This window comes from Ranitomeya imitator, chromosome 4, assembly GCF_032444005.1.
Source record: "Ranitomeya imitator isolate aRanImi1 chromosome 4, aRanImi1.pri, whole genome shotgun sequence".
Taxonomy (NCBI): domain Eukaryota; kingdom Metazoa; phylum Chordata; class Amphibia; order Anura; family Dendrobatidae; genus Ranitomeya; species Ranitomeya imitator.
This window is the reverse complement of record NC_091285.1, coordinates 302,750,814-302,762,406: the sequence shown is the minus strand read 5'-3', so window position 1 is coordinate 302,762,406 and position 11,593 is coordinate 302,750,814. Positions and strand designations below refer to the sequence as shown.

The 11,593-nt window shown below is 47.0% G+C and overlaps 1 protein-coding gene across 1 annotated transcript in view; it reads left to right on the top strand.

Moving 5' to 3' along the window:
- Positions 1–1,403: 1,403 nt before the first annotated feature.
- TMEM168 (transmembrane protein 168) overlaps positions 1,404–11,593 on the top strand; it is a 28,800-nt gene continuing 18,610 nt past the window's right edge. Inside the window, exons 1-2 of the mRNA XM_069764807.1 lie at positions 1,404–1,521; positions 5,012–6,253. Coding sequence (XP_069620908.1) covers positions 5,120–6,253 — 1,134 coding nt within the window. The 5' untranslated portion in view covers positions 1,404–1,521; positions 5,012–5,119. The remainder of the gene's footprint in view (positions 1,522–5,011; positions 6,254–11,593) is intronic.

Here is an 11,593-nt window from a genome sequence, read left to right as displayed (position 1 = left end):
GACCACTGAGTAACAGTCCAGTTCTTTTTCTCCCTGGCCCAGGTAAGAGGCTTCTGGCATTATCTATTGGTCATGAGTGGCTTGACACAAGGAATGCGACACTTGTAGCCCATGTCCTGGATACGTCTGTGTGTGATCACTCTTGAAGCAATGACTGCAGTATAAGTCCACTCCTTGTGAATCTAACCCAAATTTTTGGATGGCCTTTTCTTAACAATCCTTTCAAGGCTGCGGTTATCCCAGTTGCTTGTGCACCTTTTTCTACCACACTTTTTCCTTCCACTCAACCTTCCATTAATATGCTTAGATACAGCACTCTGTGAACAGCCAGCTTCTTTAGCAATGACCTCTTGTGGCCTACCCTCCTTGTGGAGTGTGTCAGTGACTGCCTTCTGGACATCTGTCAAGTCAGCAGTCTTCTCCATGATTGTGGAGCCTACTGAGACAGACTAACGGACCTTTTTAAACGTTAAGGCTAGGTTCACATTAGCGTTTCAGTCCACAGCGTGGTGCTGCGGACTTCTGTCATTAAGCTCGGCACACAAGAAAATGCAACATGTTGCGTTAGGCTACTTTCACACTAGCGTTAACTGCAATCCGTCACAATGCGTCGTTTTGCAGAAAAAACACATTCTGCAAAAGTGCTTGCAGGATGTGTTTTTTCCCCATAGACTTGTATTGACGACGCATTGCGATGGATTGCCACACGTCGCATCCGTCGTGCGACGGATGCTTCGTGCTTTGGCAGACCTTCGGGAGCAAAAAACGCTACATGTAATGTTTTTTGCTCCTGACGGACCGCTTCTTCCGACCGCGCATGCGCGGCCGGAACTCCGCCTCCACCTCCCCGCACCTCACAATGGGGCAGCGGATGCGCTGGAGAAATGCATCCGCTGCCTCCGTTGTACAGTGCGTTAAACGCTAGCGTCGGAATCTCTGCCCGACGCATTGCGACGGGGAGATTCCGACGCTAGTGTAAAAGTAGCCTTAGGAGGGCACTTATAAATGACACACGTGGACGCATCCGCATACAACGCATATCCCTGCGTACCTAATGTTAAAGAATGGCATGCGGAAGTAGGCGGAGCTTAAGGAAAGAAGTCCGCAGCACCACGTGCAGACTCAAACACTAACGTGAACCTGGCTTTAGTGATCCTTTGCAGGTGTTTTTTGTTAATTTTTATTCTAATTTACTGAGATAATGACTTTTGAGTTTTCATTGGCTGTAAACCATAATCATCACCTCTGGGATTACAGTTGTGGAGTCTCCTGGGATTACACATCTCCTCAGATTACACGGGGTTTCTGCAGCCTAGGACACTGCGGCACAACCAGCCCCGACATTTACCAGTAGAGGTCGCGAAGCTCAGCGCCGCTGGAGGATGTTTGTCCCTTCCTGCTTCCACTCCTTAGTGACACGGCTTCAACATGGCGGCGTCTGCGGGAACAAGGAAACTTTAATGGGTTTGCAGAGAGCGCAGTGACTGCAGCCGAGCTCCGTGTGGCAGCGGCCGGGCGTCGGTGAGTGGCCGGTAATGTGTAGTGTGCTGCTTGTTAGCTGTCATGTCACTGACGGCCGGCGCTGCTGGGACCATCTGCAGGACAGTGCTCGGGGTAGGGCACCCCACCAGCCTGTGCACACAGGGGCACTGCCATCCCACCTTATTCCCCTGCTGGGCGGGCCCATGGATGTGCTTTGCAGACTTGTGAATAGAAAAGACGACTCAGCAGGTGACCGCCAGCTCTCACACGTCAGGTCACATGACATCGATCAGCCCAGAAAACCCCTTTAAATGTCATCTGTCAGTCCTAGGATCCCCCCTCCTGATCTGTCTATATGGGCGAGTGTGATACCTTGTTAGCCACAATATTCTTCCTCCATGTTCATGTAGACGGCCTAGGCATCCCTTTAAGGAGAAACTTGCCATGTCCAAAAAAGCTATTTACCTGCATATATAGGGTTAATCTGCTGGTAAACCGTGTTACGAAGCTGCCTCAATGAACTATCCTCCCAGGAGCCGCCGGCTCTCAGTCACAGGGGCGTGCGTGGACCAGTTACCGTCATCGTTCGCCACGCTGTGTGTGCCGGCTGTCAGTCACAGGGGCGTGCATGGACCAGTTACCGTCATCGTTCGCCACGCTGTGCGTGTCGGCTGTCGGCACGCCCTGACTTTGATTGACAGCTCCCTGTGTGCACACATACTGCGGAGCAGGCTGTCAATCAAAGTGCTATGGACTGATTCCAGCTGCTGCTCCCGGTGTAACAAATGTGACTCCATCCGATCCGTGCGTGCCCCTACGACTGAAAGCCGCGGCTACCGAGAGGACAGTTCACTGTGGCCGTGTGCTCCATATGGCAGCCAGGCAGCATTTTAACACTACTTACCTGAAGATCAAGCTTATGTGGTGTTTGTATTTCTCTTTAATGACATACAGAAGATTTTGGCTATGTGCACACGTTGCGGAAAGGTGTGCGGATTTTTCTGCACTGATTTTGGTAAATCCGCAGATTACCTGCTGTTTTTCTGCGTTTTTTGTGCATTTTACCTACGGTTTTACACCTGCGGATTCCTATTGAGGAGCAGGTGTAAACCGCTGCGGAATCTGCACAAAGAATTGACATGCTGCGGAATAAACACCGCTACGTTTCAGCGTGTTTTTTTCTGCACCATGTGCACTGTGGATTTTGTTATCCATAGGTTTACATGGTACTGTAAACTGATGGAACACTGCTGCAAATCCGCAGCGGCCAATCCGCTGCGGATCCGCAGCAAAATCCGCAGCATGTGCACATAGCCTTTGACTTCTGGACATAATGCACGAGCACGCCCGAGGTACTGGGAGAACACCTGAGCATGCTCAGGACATTATCCGGGCACGCTCTCGCATCACTACACCAGAGCTATAATCAGCTCTCCGGGAACTAACCATTCAATGTGTCTGTAATACACAGCAGCCAATCAGAAGAGGCAAAGTGTCAGGGGAAGGCAGGAGTCAGCAGCCTGAACCAATAAGATGGTGGCGTGTCTGACTACTGTAGATAAACTGTAGTGTAGTCAAAGAGCACAGCTCTGCCCTGGATGTGAGATCTAAGGATATTCCTTACCATTTTTATAGGGGGGCTGTCAAGTACAGAATGGCTTTTCCCATTCAGATATAGGGCTAGCGTGCAGGTAAATGGCGCTTAAATCCGGCTTAGTGTAGCAGCAGCTGCAGGTAGAAGGTAAAGTTACATCCCCCCTGCAGCCACTCGTTTCCAGTCATCATTGCCGAGGAGTAAATTGTAACAGCCACCATTAGCTATCACACCGCTGCACACTGACTGCCAGCCTTCTCTTCAGTGTGTGTGCAGAGCGCAGGCTATCAGTCACAGTGCTGGGAGTAGTTACAGCAGGTTCACTGTATAGCGAGTAGTGACAGCAGCTGCTCCTTGCACTGCCCTTATGACTAGAAGTAAGCGGCTGCAGAGGGGAAAACTGTTTTAGCTAGCCAACTACACAAGATTTAAAGTGGTATTCCCTTCTCCAAGATCCTATCCTGATATGTAGTAGATGTAATAATAATATTAGCAAATACCCCAGGTGCAGGCATTGCAGTAACTTAGAGAACCATGGATAATATATGACTACTAACAACTAGCTACTGTAAGTAACTGTCACAATATGAGTGGTCGTAACAATAGATAACTAAACTACTGCAATGCCTGCACATGGGGAAAGCGACATAGCTAATCAAAAAACCTATACTACATTTCTAATTGGAGGCATTTGCTAATTTTATTATTATTACACCTACTAGTTATTGGGATATGATCTTTGAGATGGGTATGCATGCCTCTTTAAGCTCTGTTTACCTGCAAATTAACTCTGTGTATGCTGGTGAATAGTGTTTCTGGACATGACAGGTTCCCTTTACATTGATGATGGTACAATTAACAGGTTTGTCCACTACTAGGACAACCCTTTCTTGATTAAAATGTTTGGCCCCCTATAAAGTAATAAAGCCTATACTCTCCTCCCGCACCGATGTCGTTTCAGCACTGGCTCTCCCTGGGGCTCCCGTGTGGTTGTTGTGACATGTGACCCCCGACACTCAATCACTGCCGGTGTCCCTGTCCCCTCCTTCAGATAAGTTGATCATGAGGAGAAAGTCCAGCCTGCGGCTGATCTCAGACTTCCTCTTCCTGCTCAATTCGACAGGAGGCACGGAGTGACGCCAGCATCACGTCACAACAACCGCACGGGAGCCCGAGGGAGAGCGAGTGCTGACACCGCAGGAACGACTCCGGCGCGGGAGGGGAGTATAAGCTTTAATATTTTATCAGGGCCGGGGAGAAGAGTTTGTCCAAGTAGTGGACAACTTCTTTAATAATATTCAAGATTGCATAGTTTCTTCCTTTATGAACAGTAAGGGTAAGTTCACACTAGGCATTTTTCAGCTTTTTTTCTGTAGCAAAACCTGATCTCTTGGCAGGAAATAATCTGCAGAAAAAAAAACATGTTTTCCTTGGCATTTCCTGCGTTTTTTTTGTGTGGGTTTTGGCATGCTAGATTTGTCTCTTGTGCATGCCGATAAAGTTTAGCGGTGAAAAAAGTCCTATTCTATGAAATCAGGTTTTGGCACAAAAAATGCAGCAAAACCTGATACTTGTGTTTTTGGTGCGTTTTTTTTCACCACCCATACAAGTCAATGGGTGAAAGAAGTGACATGCTCTATGTCCAAAAAAATAAGCAGAGTACAAAATACTGATGACAAAAAGCCAATTTGTGTGTGTATGAGATTTCTGAAATCTCATAGGCTTTCCTGTAATTGTAAAAAGCAGCTGAATATTAGCATAAAAAGCAGCAAAACAAACCGCAGCACAAATGCCTAGTATGAACTTAGTGTAAGAGGTATCCTAACCTGGGCACTCGCTATACACTGACCGATAGTGTCATCACTGTGTGCCATTGTAGCTTTTCCGGGTTTCTTTGGGTTAGAGCTAATTCTCGGCTATTGTTTTTTGTTGTAGGCTGCTTGGGGAAATGATATACAGAATCGAATACAAAAATCTGGAAATTGGATGTTCTGTATGAAATCTCGGCCATTCAGGATTCCTGGAGACTAGCCGGCTGTTTTCATGTGTAGGTCACTCCGTTACTGTGTTAGTCACTGTTTGCATGCCGCAATGACCCGACTGGATGAGGCAAACAGAGAGGTCAACATGCATTCTTCAGTCCGCTATCTGGGCTACTTGGCCAGGATCAGCCTGCTGGTGGCCATATGTATGGGCCTTTATGTCAGGTGGGAACAGACAGCAGATGCATTGATATTGGTAATCTTTATACTAGGACTGTTCATCCTCGGGATTGCAAGTATCCTCTACTACTATTTTTCCATGGAAGCTGCCAGCCTCAGCCTTTCTAATCTTTGGTTTGGATTCCTGCTTGGTCTTCTTTGTTTTATTGACAATTTGAAGTTCAAGAGTGACAATAAAGAAGAAGCTACAAAGTATCTACTCGTTTCTTCCATCGGCATAAGAACGATGTGTGCTCTAGTGGAGAGAATCTGTGGATACGTCCGCCATCGTCCTACCCTGCTGACTTCGGCTGAATTTTTGGAGTTAGTTGGTTTTTCAATAGCCAGTACCATCATGTTGGTTCAGAAGTCCATCAGCATCATCTTCCTGGTCACTGCCTTTGCCCTGATAATTATTGACTTGCGAATGAAATCCTTTCTGGCTCTCCCAAATCTCCTGACTTTTGCAATCCTGTCACCACTGTTGTTTTTCCCATCGTTGGACATTCCTATCAATCCCTATGCCTTGTCCTGCTTTTTCGGTTGCATCATTAGCGAGCCACTACTTGATGTCTATTTCAGTGGTCTTTCAGTCACAGAACGATGGAAGCCATATCTCTACCGGGGCAGAATCTGCAGAAGGTTTTCGGTCATTTCTGTTGGATTGATTGAAGTGGTGTTTTTTGTGCTCGCTGCCTTTAAACTAAGTGACTTAAATCTTTGGTATTTTGTGATTCCAGGTTTCTCCATCTTTGGTATTTTCTGGCTAATTTGTCATATTATATTTTTAATTACTCTTTGGGGTTTTCACACCAAGCTAAATGATTGCCATAAAGTATATCACACACATAGATTGGGTAACAGCCTTGACAGAGTTATGGCATCCAAGGGAATGCGTCACTTTTGCCTCATTTCCGAACGTTTGGTGTTCTTCAGCCTCCTGGCAACTGCGATTTTAGGTGCTGTTTCTTGGCAGGTGAGTTCATTATTCCCATATTAATTCCTCTAGAGCTGTCCTTTTTATGTAATATGTATGATGTAGGTGTTTGTGGAGGATTCTCTGTAGCAGTACATTCAATCCTTGGTCCTAAACAAACCAGATGTTGCAGGATCCGGTGGCATTTCTAGCTGGTAAACGGTCATTTTTAGATGCTTAATAATAGCTTGTGTTATTGAAGTATCTATAAAATATGCCTTGATCAGTGGGGAATGGGATTAAACTAAGTGGTATCACTCTTAAGATTTGCACATATCATTTAGCAGCCATCTATAAACTTTCCTCGGTCGCAGCCATCTATTTATATAATTACCTTAAATTGTCTGTCATCCACCTCCGTCTGGACGTCCTCAAATCCCACAATCCACCGTGCCACACAGGAAGTACGCCGACCGCCATATTGGAATACCCAAGTGATGGATATTCCATTATGGCACCCACTGGTGGTACCAGTCTGTTCGCTTCCCGTCTCCCCTCTCTTCTGTCCGTCGCTCCCCATCTTCCCCGCTCCTCTCAGTCTCTCCCCGTCTACCCTCGCTCCTCCTGCTCCTCTCCATCGCTCCCCGTCTCGCCTCACTCCACCCGTTCCTCTCCGTCGCTCCCCTCGCTCCTCCCTGCAGCCCCCCATCTCCCCTCACTCCTCCCACCAACAATCCTAGCATCGGTGGCCATGTTGGCGGGACAGAGTGCTGATCGCCACTCACATGGATGAGGGCAGGCGCGGCAGATGGATCGCGAAGGTGCAAGGAGCGGAGATCGGCGGAGACGGTGAGAGGCAGGGCTCCAGAGGAATACCGTATACTATGATGGAGGCCCGATGCTATCACATCGGGAGGGTGGTGACGTGTCAATGGGGGCAGCCTTTGCAGCATGCCCCCATCGGCACATCACCACCCTCCTGATGCGACATCGGGCCTCCATCTAGTGTGTTCCATATTTTTAAAATGTGAGAAATGATTATCAGGAAAGAGTGCAGCAGCCCCGTCAGTAATCTATAACCACGCCCTGAGAACTGCCTCATGCCTTCTGGCATTCGCGGCTCTTCTTTTGATTAGATGACCTGGACTGATAATATTATGGTGCCTCCTTGGGTGACAACAATGTTGTGAGGTGGCTCCAAGCCAGCTAATCTGAAAAATAGCCACGGGTGCCATCAGGTAAGAGGCGGATCTCAGTGCTCCCGCCCAGTAACCATCGATTACTTACCTGGCCAATGGACCAGGTCCTGTGAACTGATTACCTCTCATTTTTAGAAAACATTTGAAATCTCATAGTGACAGGGGCAGAAGAGCTAAGCTGAGTTCTGTGCCCCTTCAGCTCTGCTTTTCTCTCATCGGAGAGCATTAGAGCAGCCAATGTAATACCCTTAGAGAAAAACTGATCCGAGCAGATCATAAACACGAGCAGTTCTGCCCCTTTATTTCAGCAATCGTTAAAATGCAAAATGATAGGTACTCTTTTAGGGGCTCACATAGCTTGGTATAAAAATAATAATTTCCACAATTGGATGTGTTTAAAATGTTCCTGTGCTGAGATAATCTTATACATGTGCCCCGACTGTGTACTGTGTAATGGCTGTGTCTGACCGTACAGGGACATGGTCTGATCATACCACAGCTCCTGGGCAGGGGAGAAGCAAGAGAGAGGATACAGACATTACTGCAGGGACATGGTCTGATCATACCACAGCTCCTGGGCATGAGGGGGCGCAAGAGAGGATACAGACATTACTGCAGGGACATGGTCTGCTCATACCACAGCTCCTGGGCATGAGGGGGTGCAAGAGAGAGGATACAGACATTACTGCAGGGACATGGTCTGATCATACCACTGCTCCTGGGCATGAGGAGGAGCAAGAGAGGATACAGGCATTACTGCAGGGACATGGTCTGATCATACCACTGCTCCTGGGCATGAGGAGGAGCAAGAGAGGATACAGACATTACTGCAGGGACATGGTCTGATCATACCACTGCTCCTGGGCATGAGGAGGAGCAAGAGAGGATACAGGCATTACTGCAGGGACATGGTCTGATCATACCACTGCTCCTGGGCATGAGGAGGAGCAAGAGAGGATACAGACATTACTGCAGGGACATGGTCTGATCATACCACTGCTCCTGGGCATGAGGGGGCGCAAGAGAGGATACAGACATTACTGCAGGGACATGGTCTGCTCATACCACAGCTCCTGGGCATGAGGGGGTGCAAGAGAGAGGATACAGACATTACTGCAGGGACATGGTCTGATCATACCACTGCTCCTGGGCATGAGGAGGAGCAAGAGAGGATACAGGCATTACTGCAGGGACATGGTCTGATCATACCACTGCTCCTGGGCATGAGGGGGCGCAAGAGAGAGTATACAGACATTACTGCAGGGACATGGTCTGATCATACCACTGCTCCTGGGCAGAGGAGGAGCAAGAGAGGATACAGACATTACTGCAGGGACATGGTCTGATCATACCACAGCTCCTGGGCATGAGGGGGCGCAAGAGAGGATACAGACATTACTGCAGGGACATGGTCTGCTCATACCACAGCTCCTGGGCATGAGGGGGTGCAAGAGAGAGGATACAGACATTACTGCAGGGACATGGTCTGATCATACCACCGCTCCTGGGCATGAGGGGGCGCAAGAGAGAGTATACAGACATTACTGCAGGGACATGGTCTGATCATACCACTGCTCCTGGGCAGAGGAGGAGCAAGAGAGGATACAGGCATTACTGCAGGGACATGGTCTGATCATACCACAGCTCCTGGGCAGAGGAGGAGCAAGAGAGAGAATACAGACATTACTGCTGGGACATGGTCTTATCATACCACAGCTCCTGGGCAGAGGAGGAGCAAGAGAGAGGATACAGACGTTACTGCAGGGACATGGTCTGATTATACCACAGCTCCTGGGCATGAGGGGGCGCAAGAGAGGATACAGACATTACTGCAGGGACATGGTCTGATCATACCACAGCTCCTGGGCAGAGGAGGAGCAAGAGAGAGAATACAGACATTACTGCTGGGACATGGTCTTATCATACCACAGCTCCTGGGCAGAGGAGGAGCAAGAGAGAGGATACAGACATTACTGCAGGGACATGGTCTGATTATACCACAGCTCCTGGGCATGAGGGGGCGCAAGAGAGGATACAGACATTACTGCAGGGACATGGTCTGATCATACCACAGCTCCTGGGCAGAGGAGGAGCAAGAGAGGATACAGGCATTACTGCAGGGACATGGTCTGATCATACCACAGCTCCTGGGCAGAGGAGGAGCAAGAGAGAGGATACAGACATTACTGCAGGGACATGGTCTGATCATACCACTGCTCCTTTATTGCTTATTTTAAATTTTTGTGGAAATTCAAAAACTGAAAAGTGGGGCGTGCAATATTATTCGGCCCCTTTACTTTCAGTGCAGCAAACTCACTCCAGAAGTTCATTGTGTATCTCTGAATGATCCAATGTTGTCCTAAATGCCTAATGATAACTATAATCCACCTGTGTGTAATCAAGTCTCCGTATAAATGCACCTGCTTTTTGATAGTCTCAGGGTTCTGTTTGAAGCACAGAGAGCATCATGAAGACCAAGGAACAAAACAGGCAGGTCCGTGATACTGTTGTGGAGAAGTTTAAAGCCGGATTTGGATACAAAATGATTTCCAAAACTTTAAACATCCCAAGGAGCAGTGTGCAAGCGATCATATTGAAATGGAAGGAGTATTATACCACTGCAAATCTACCAAGACCCGGCTGTCCCTCTAACCTTTCATCTCAAACAAGGAGAAGACTGATTAGAGATGCAGCCAAGAGGCCCATGATCACTCTGGATGAACTGCAGAGATCTACAGCTTAGGTGGGACAGTCTGTCAATAGGACAACAATCAGTCGTACACTGCACAAATCTTGCCTTTATGGAAGATTGGCAAGAAGAAAGCCATTTTTCAAAGATATCGATAAAAAGTGTTTTTTAAAGTTTGCAACAAGCCACCTGGGGGAGACACCAAACATGTGGAAGAAGGTCCTCTGGTCAGATGAAACCAAAATCGAACTTTTTGTCAACAATGCCAAGTGATATTTTTGGCGGAAAGGCAACACAGCTCATCACCCTGAACACACCATCCCCACTGTCAAACGTGGTGGCAGCATCATGGTTTGGGCCTCCTTTTCTTCAGCAGGGACAGGGAAGATGGTTAAAATTGATGGGAAGATGGATTGAGCCAAATACAGAACCATTCTTGAAGAAAACCTGTTGGAGTCTGCAAAAGACCTGAGACTGGGACAGAGATTTGTCTTCCAACAAGACAATGATCCCAAACATAAAGCAAAATCTACAATGGAATGGTTCACAAATAAACGTATCCAGGTGTTAAAATGGCCAAGTCAAAATCCAGACCTCAATCCAAGAGAATCTGTGGAAAGAGCTGAAAACTGCTGTTCACAAACGATCTCCAGCAAATCTCACTGAGCTCGAGCTGTTTGCCAAGGAAGAATGGGCAAGAATTTCAGTCTCTCGATGTACAAAACTGATAGAGACATACCTCAAGCGACTTGCAGCTGTAATCGCAGCAAAAGGTGGCGCAACAAAGTATTAAGTTAAAGGGGCCGAATAATTTTGCACCCCCACTTTTCAGTTTTTGAATTTCCACAAAAATTTAAATAACCAATAAATTTCGTTCAACTTCACAATTGTGTTCCATTTGTTGTTGATTCTTCACCAAAAATTTACATTTGGTATCTTTATGTTTGAAGCATGATATGTGGGAAAAGGTTGAAAGGTTCAAGGGTGCCAAATACTTTCGCAAGGCACTGTATGATCAGACCATGTCCCTGTACAGTCACACACAGCCATTACACAGTACACAGCAGGGGAACATTTATAAGATTATCTCAGCACAGGAACCTTTTCCTACACATTCAATTGTGGAACTAATTTTAATTCTAAGATCTGTTGATAAAAAGCACTTTCATGAGACAACCCTTTTAATCTACAGTTTTTGTGTGTCCTGTATGACAAGAATTACACTACCGTTCAAAAGTTTAGGGTCACCCAGACAATTTTGTGTTTTCCATGAAAACTCATACTTTTATTCATCAAATGAGTTGCCAAATGAATTTAAAATCTAGTCCAGACATTGACAAGGTTCCAAGATTTTTATTTGAAATAATAATTTTCTCCTTCAAACTTTGCTTTCGTCAAAGAATGCTCCCTTTGCAGCAATTACAGCTTTGCAGACCTTTGGCATTCTAGCAGTTAATTTGCTAAGGTAATCTGGAGAAATTTCACCCCATGCTTCCAGAAGCCTCTCCCATA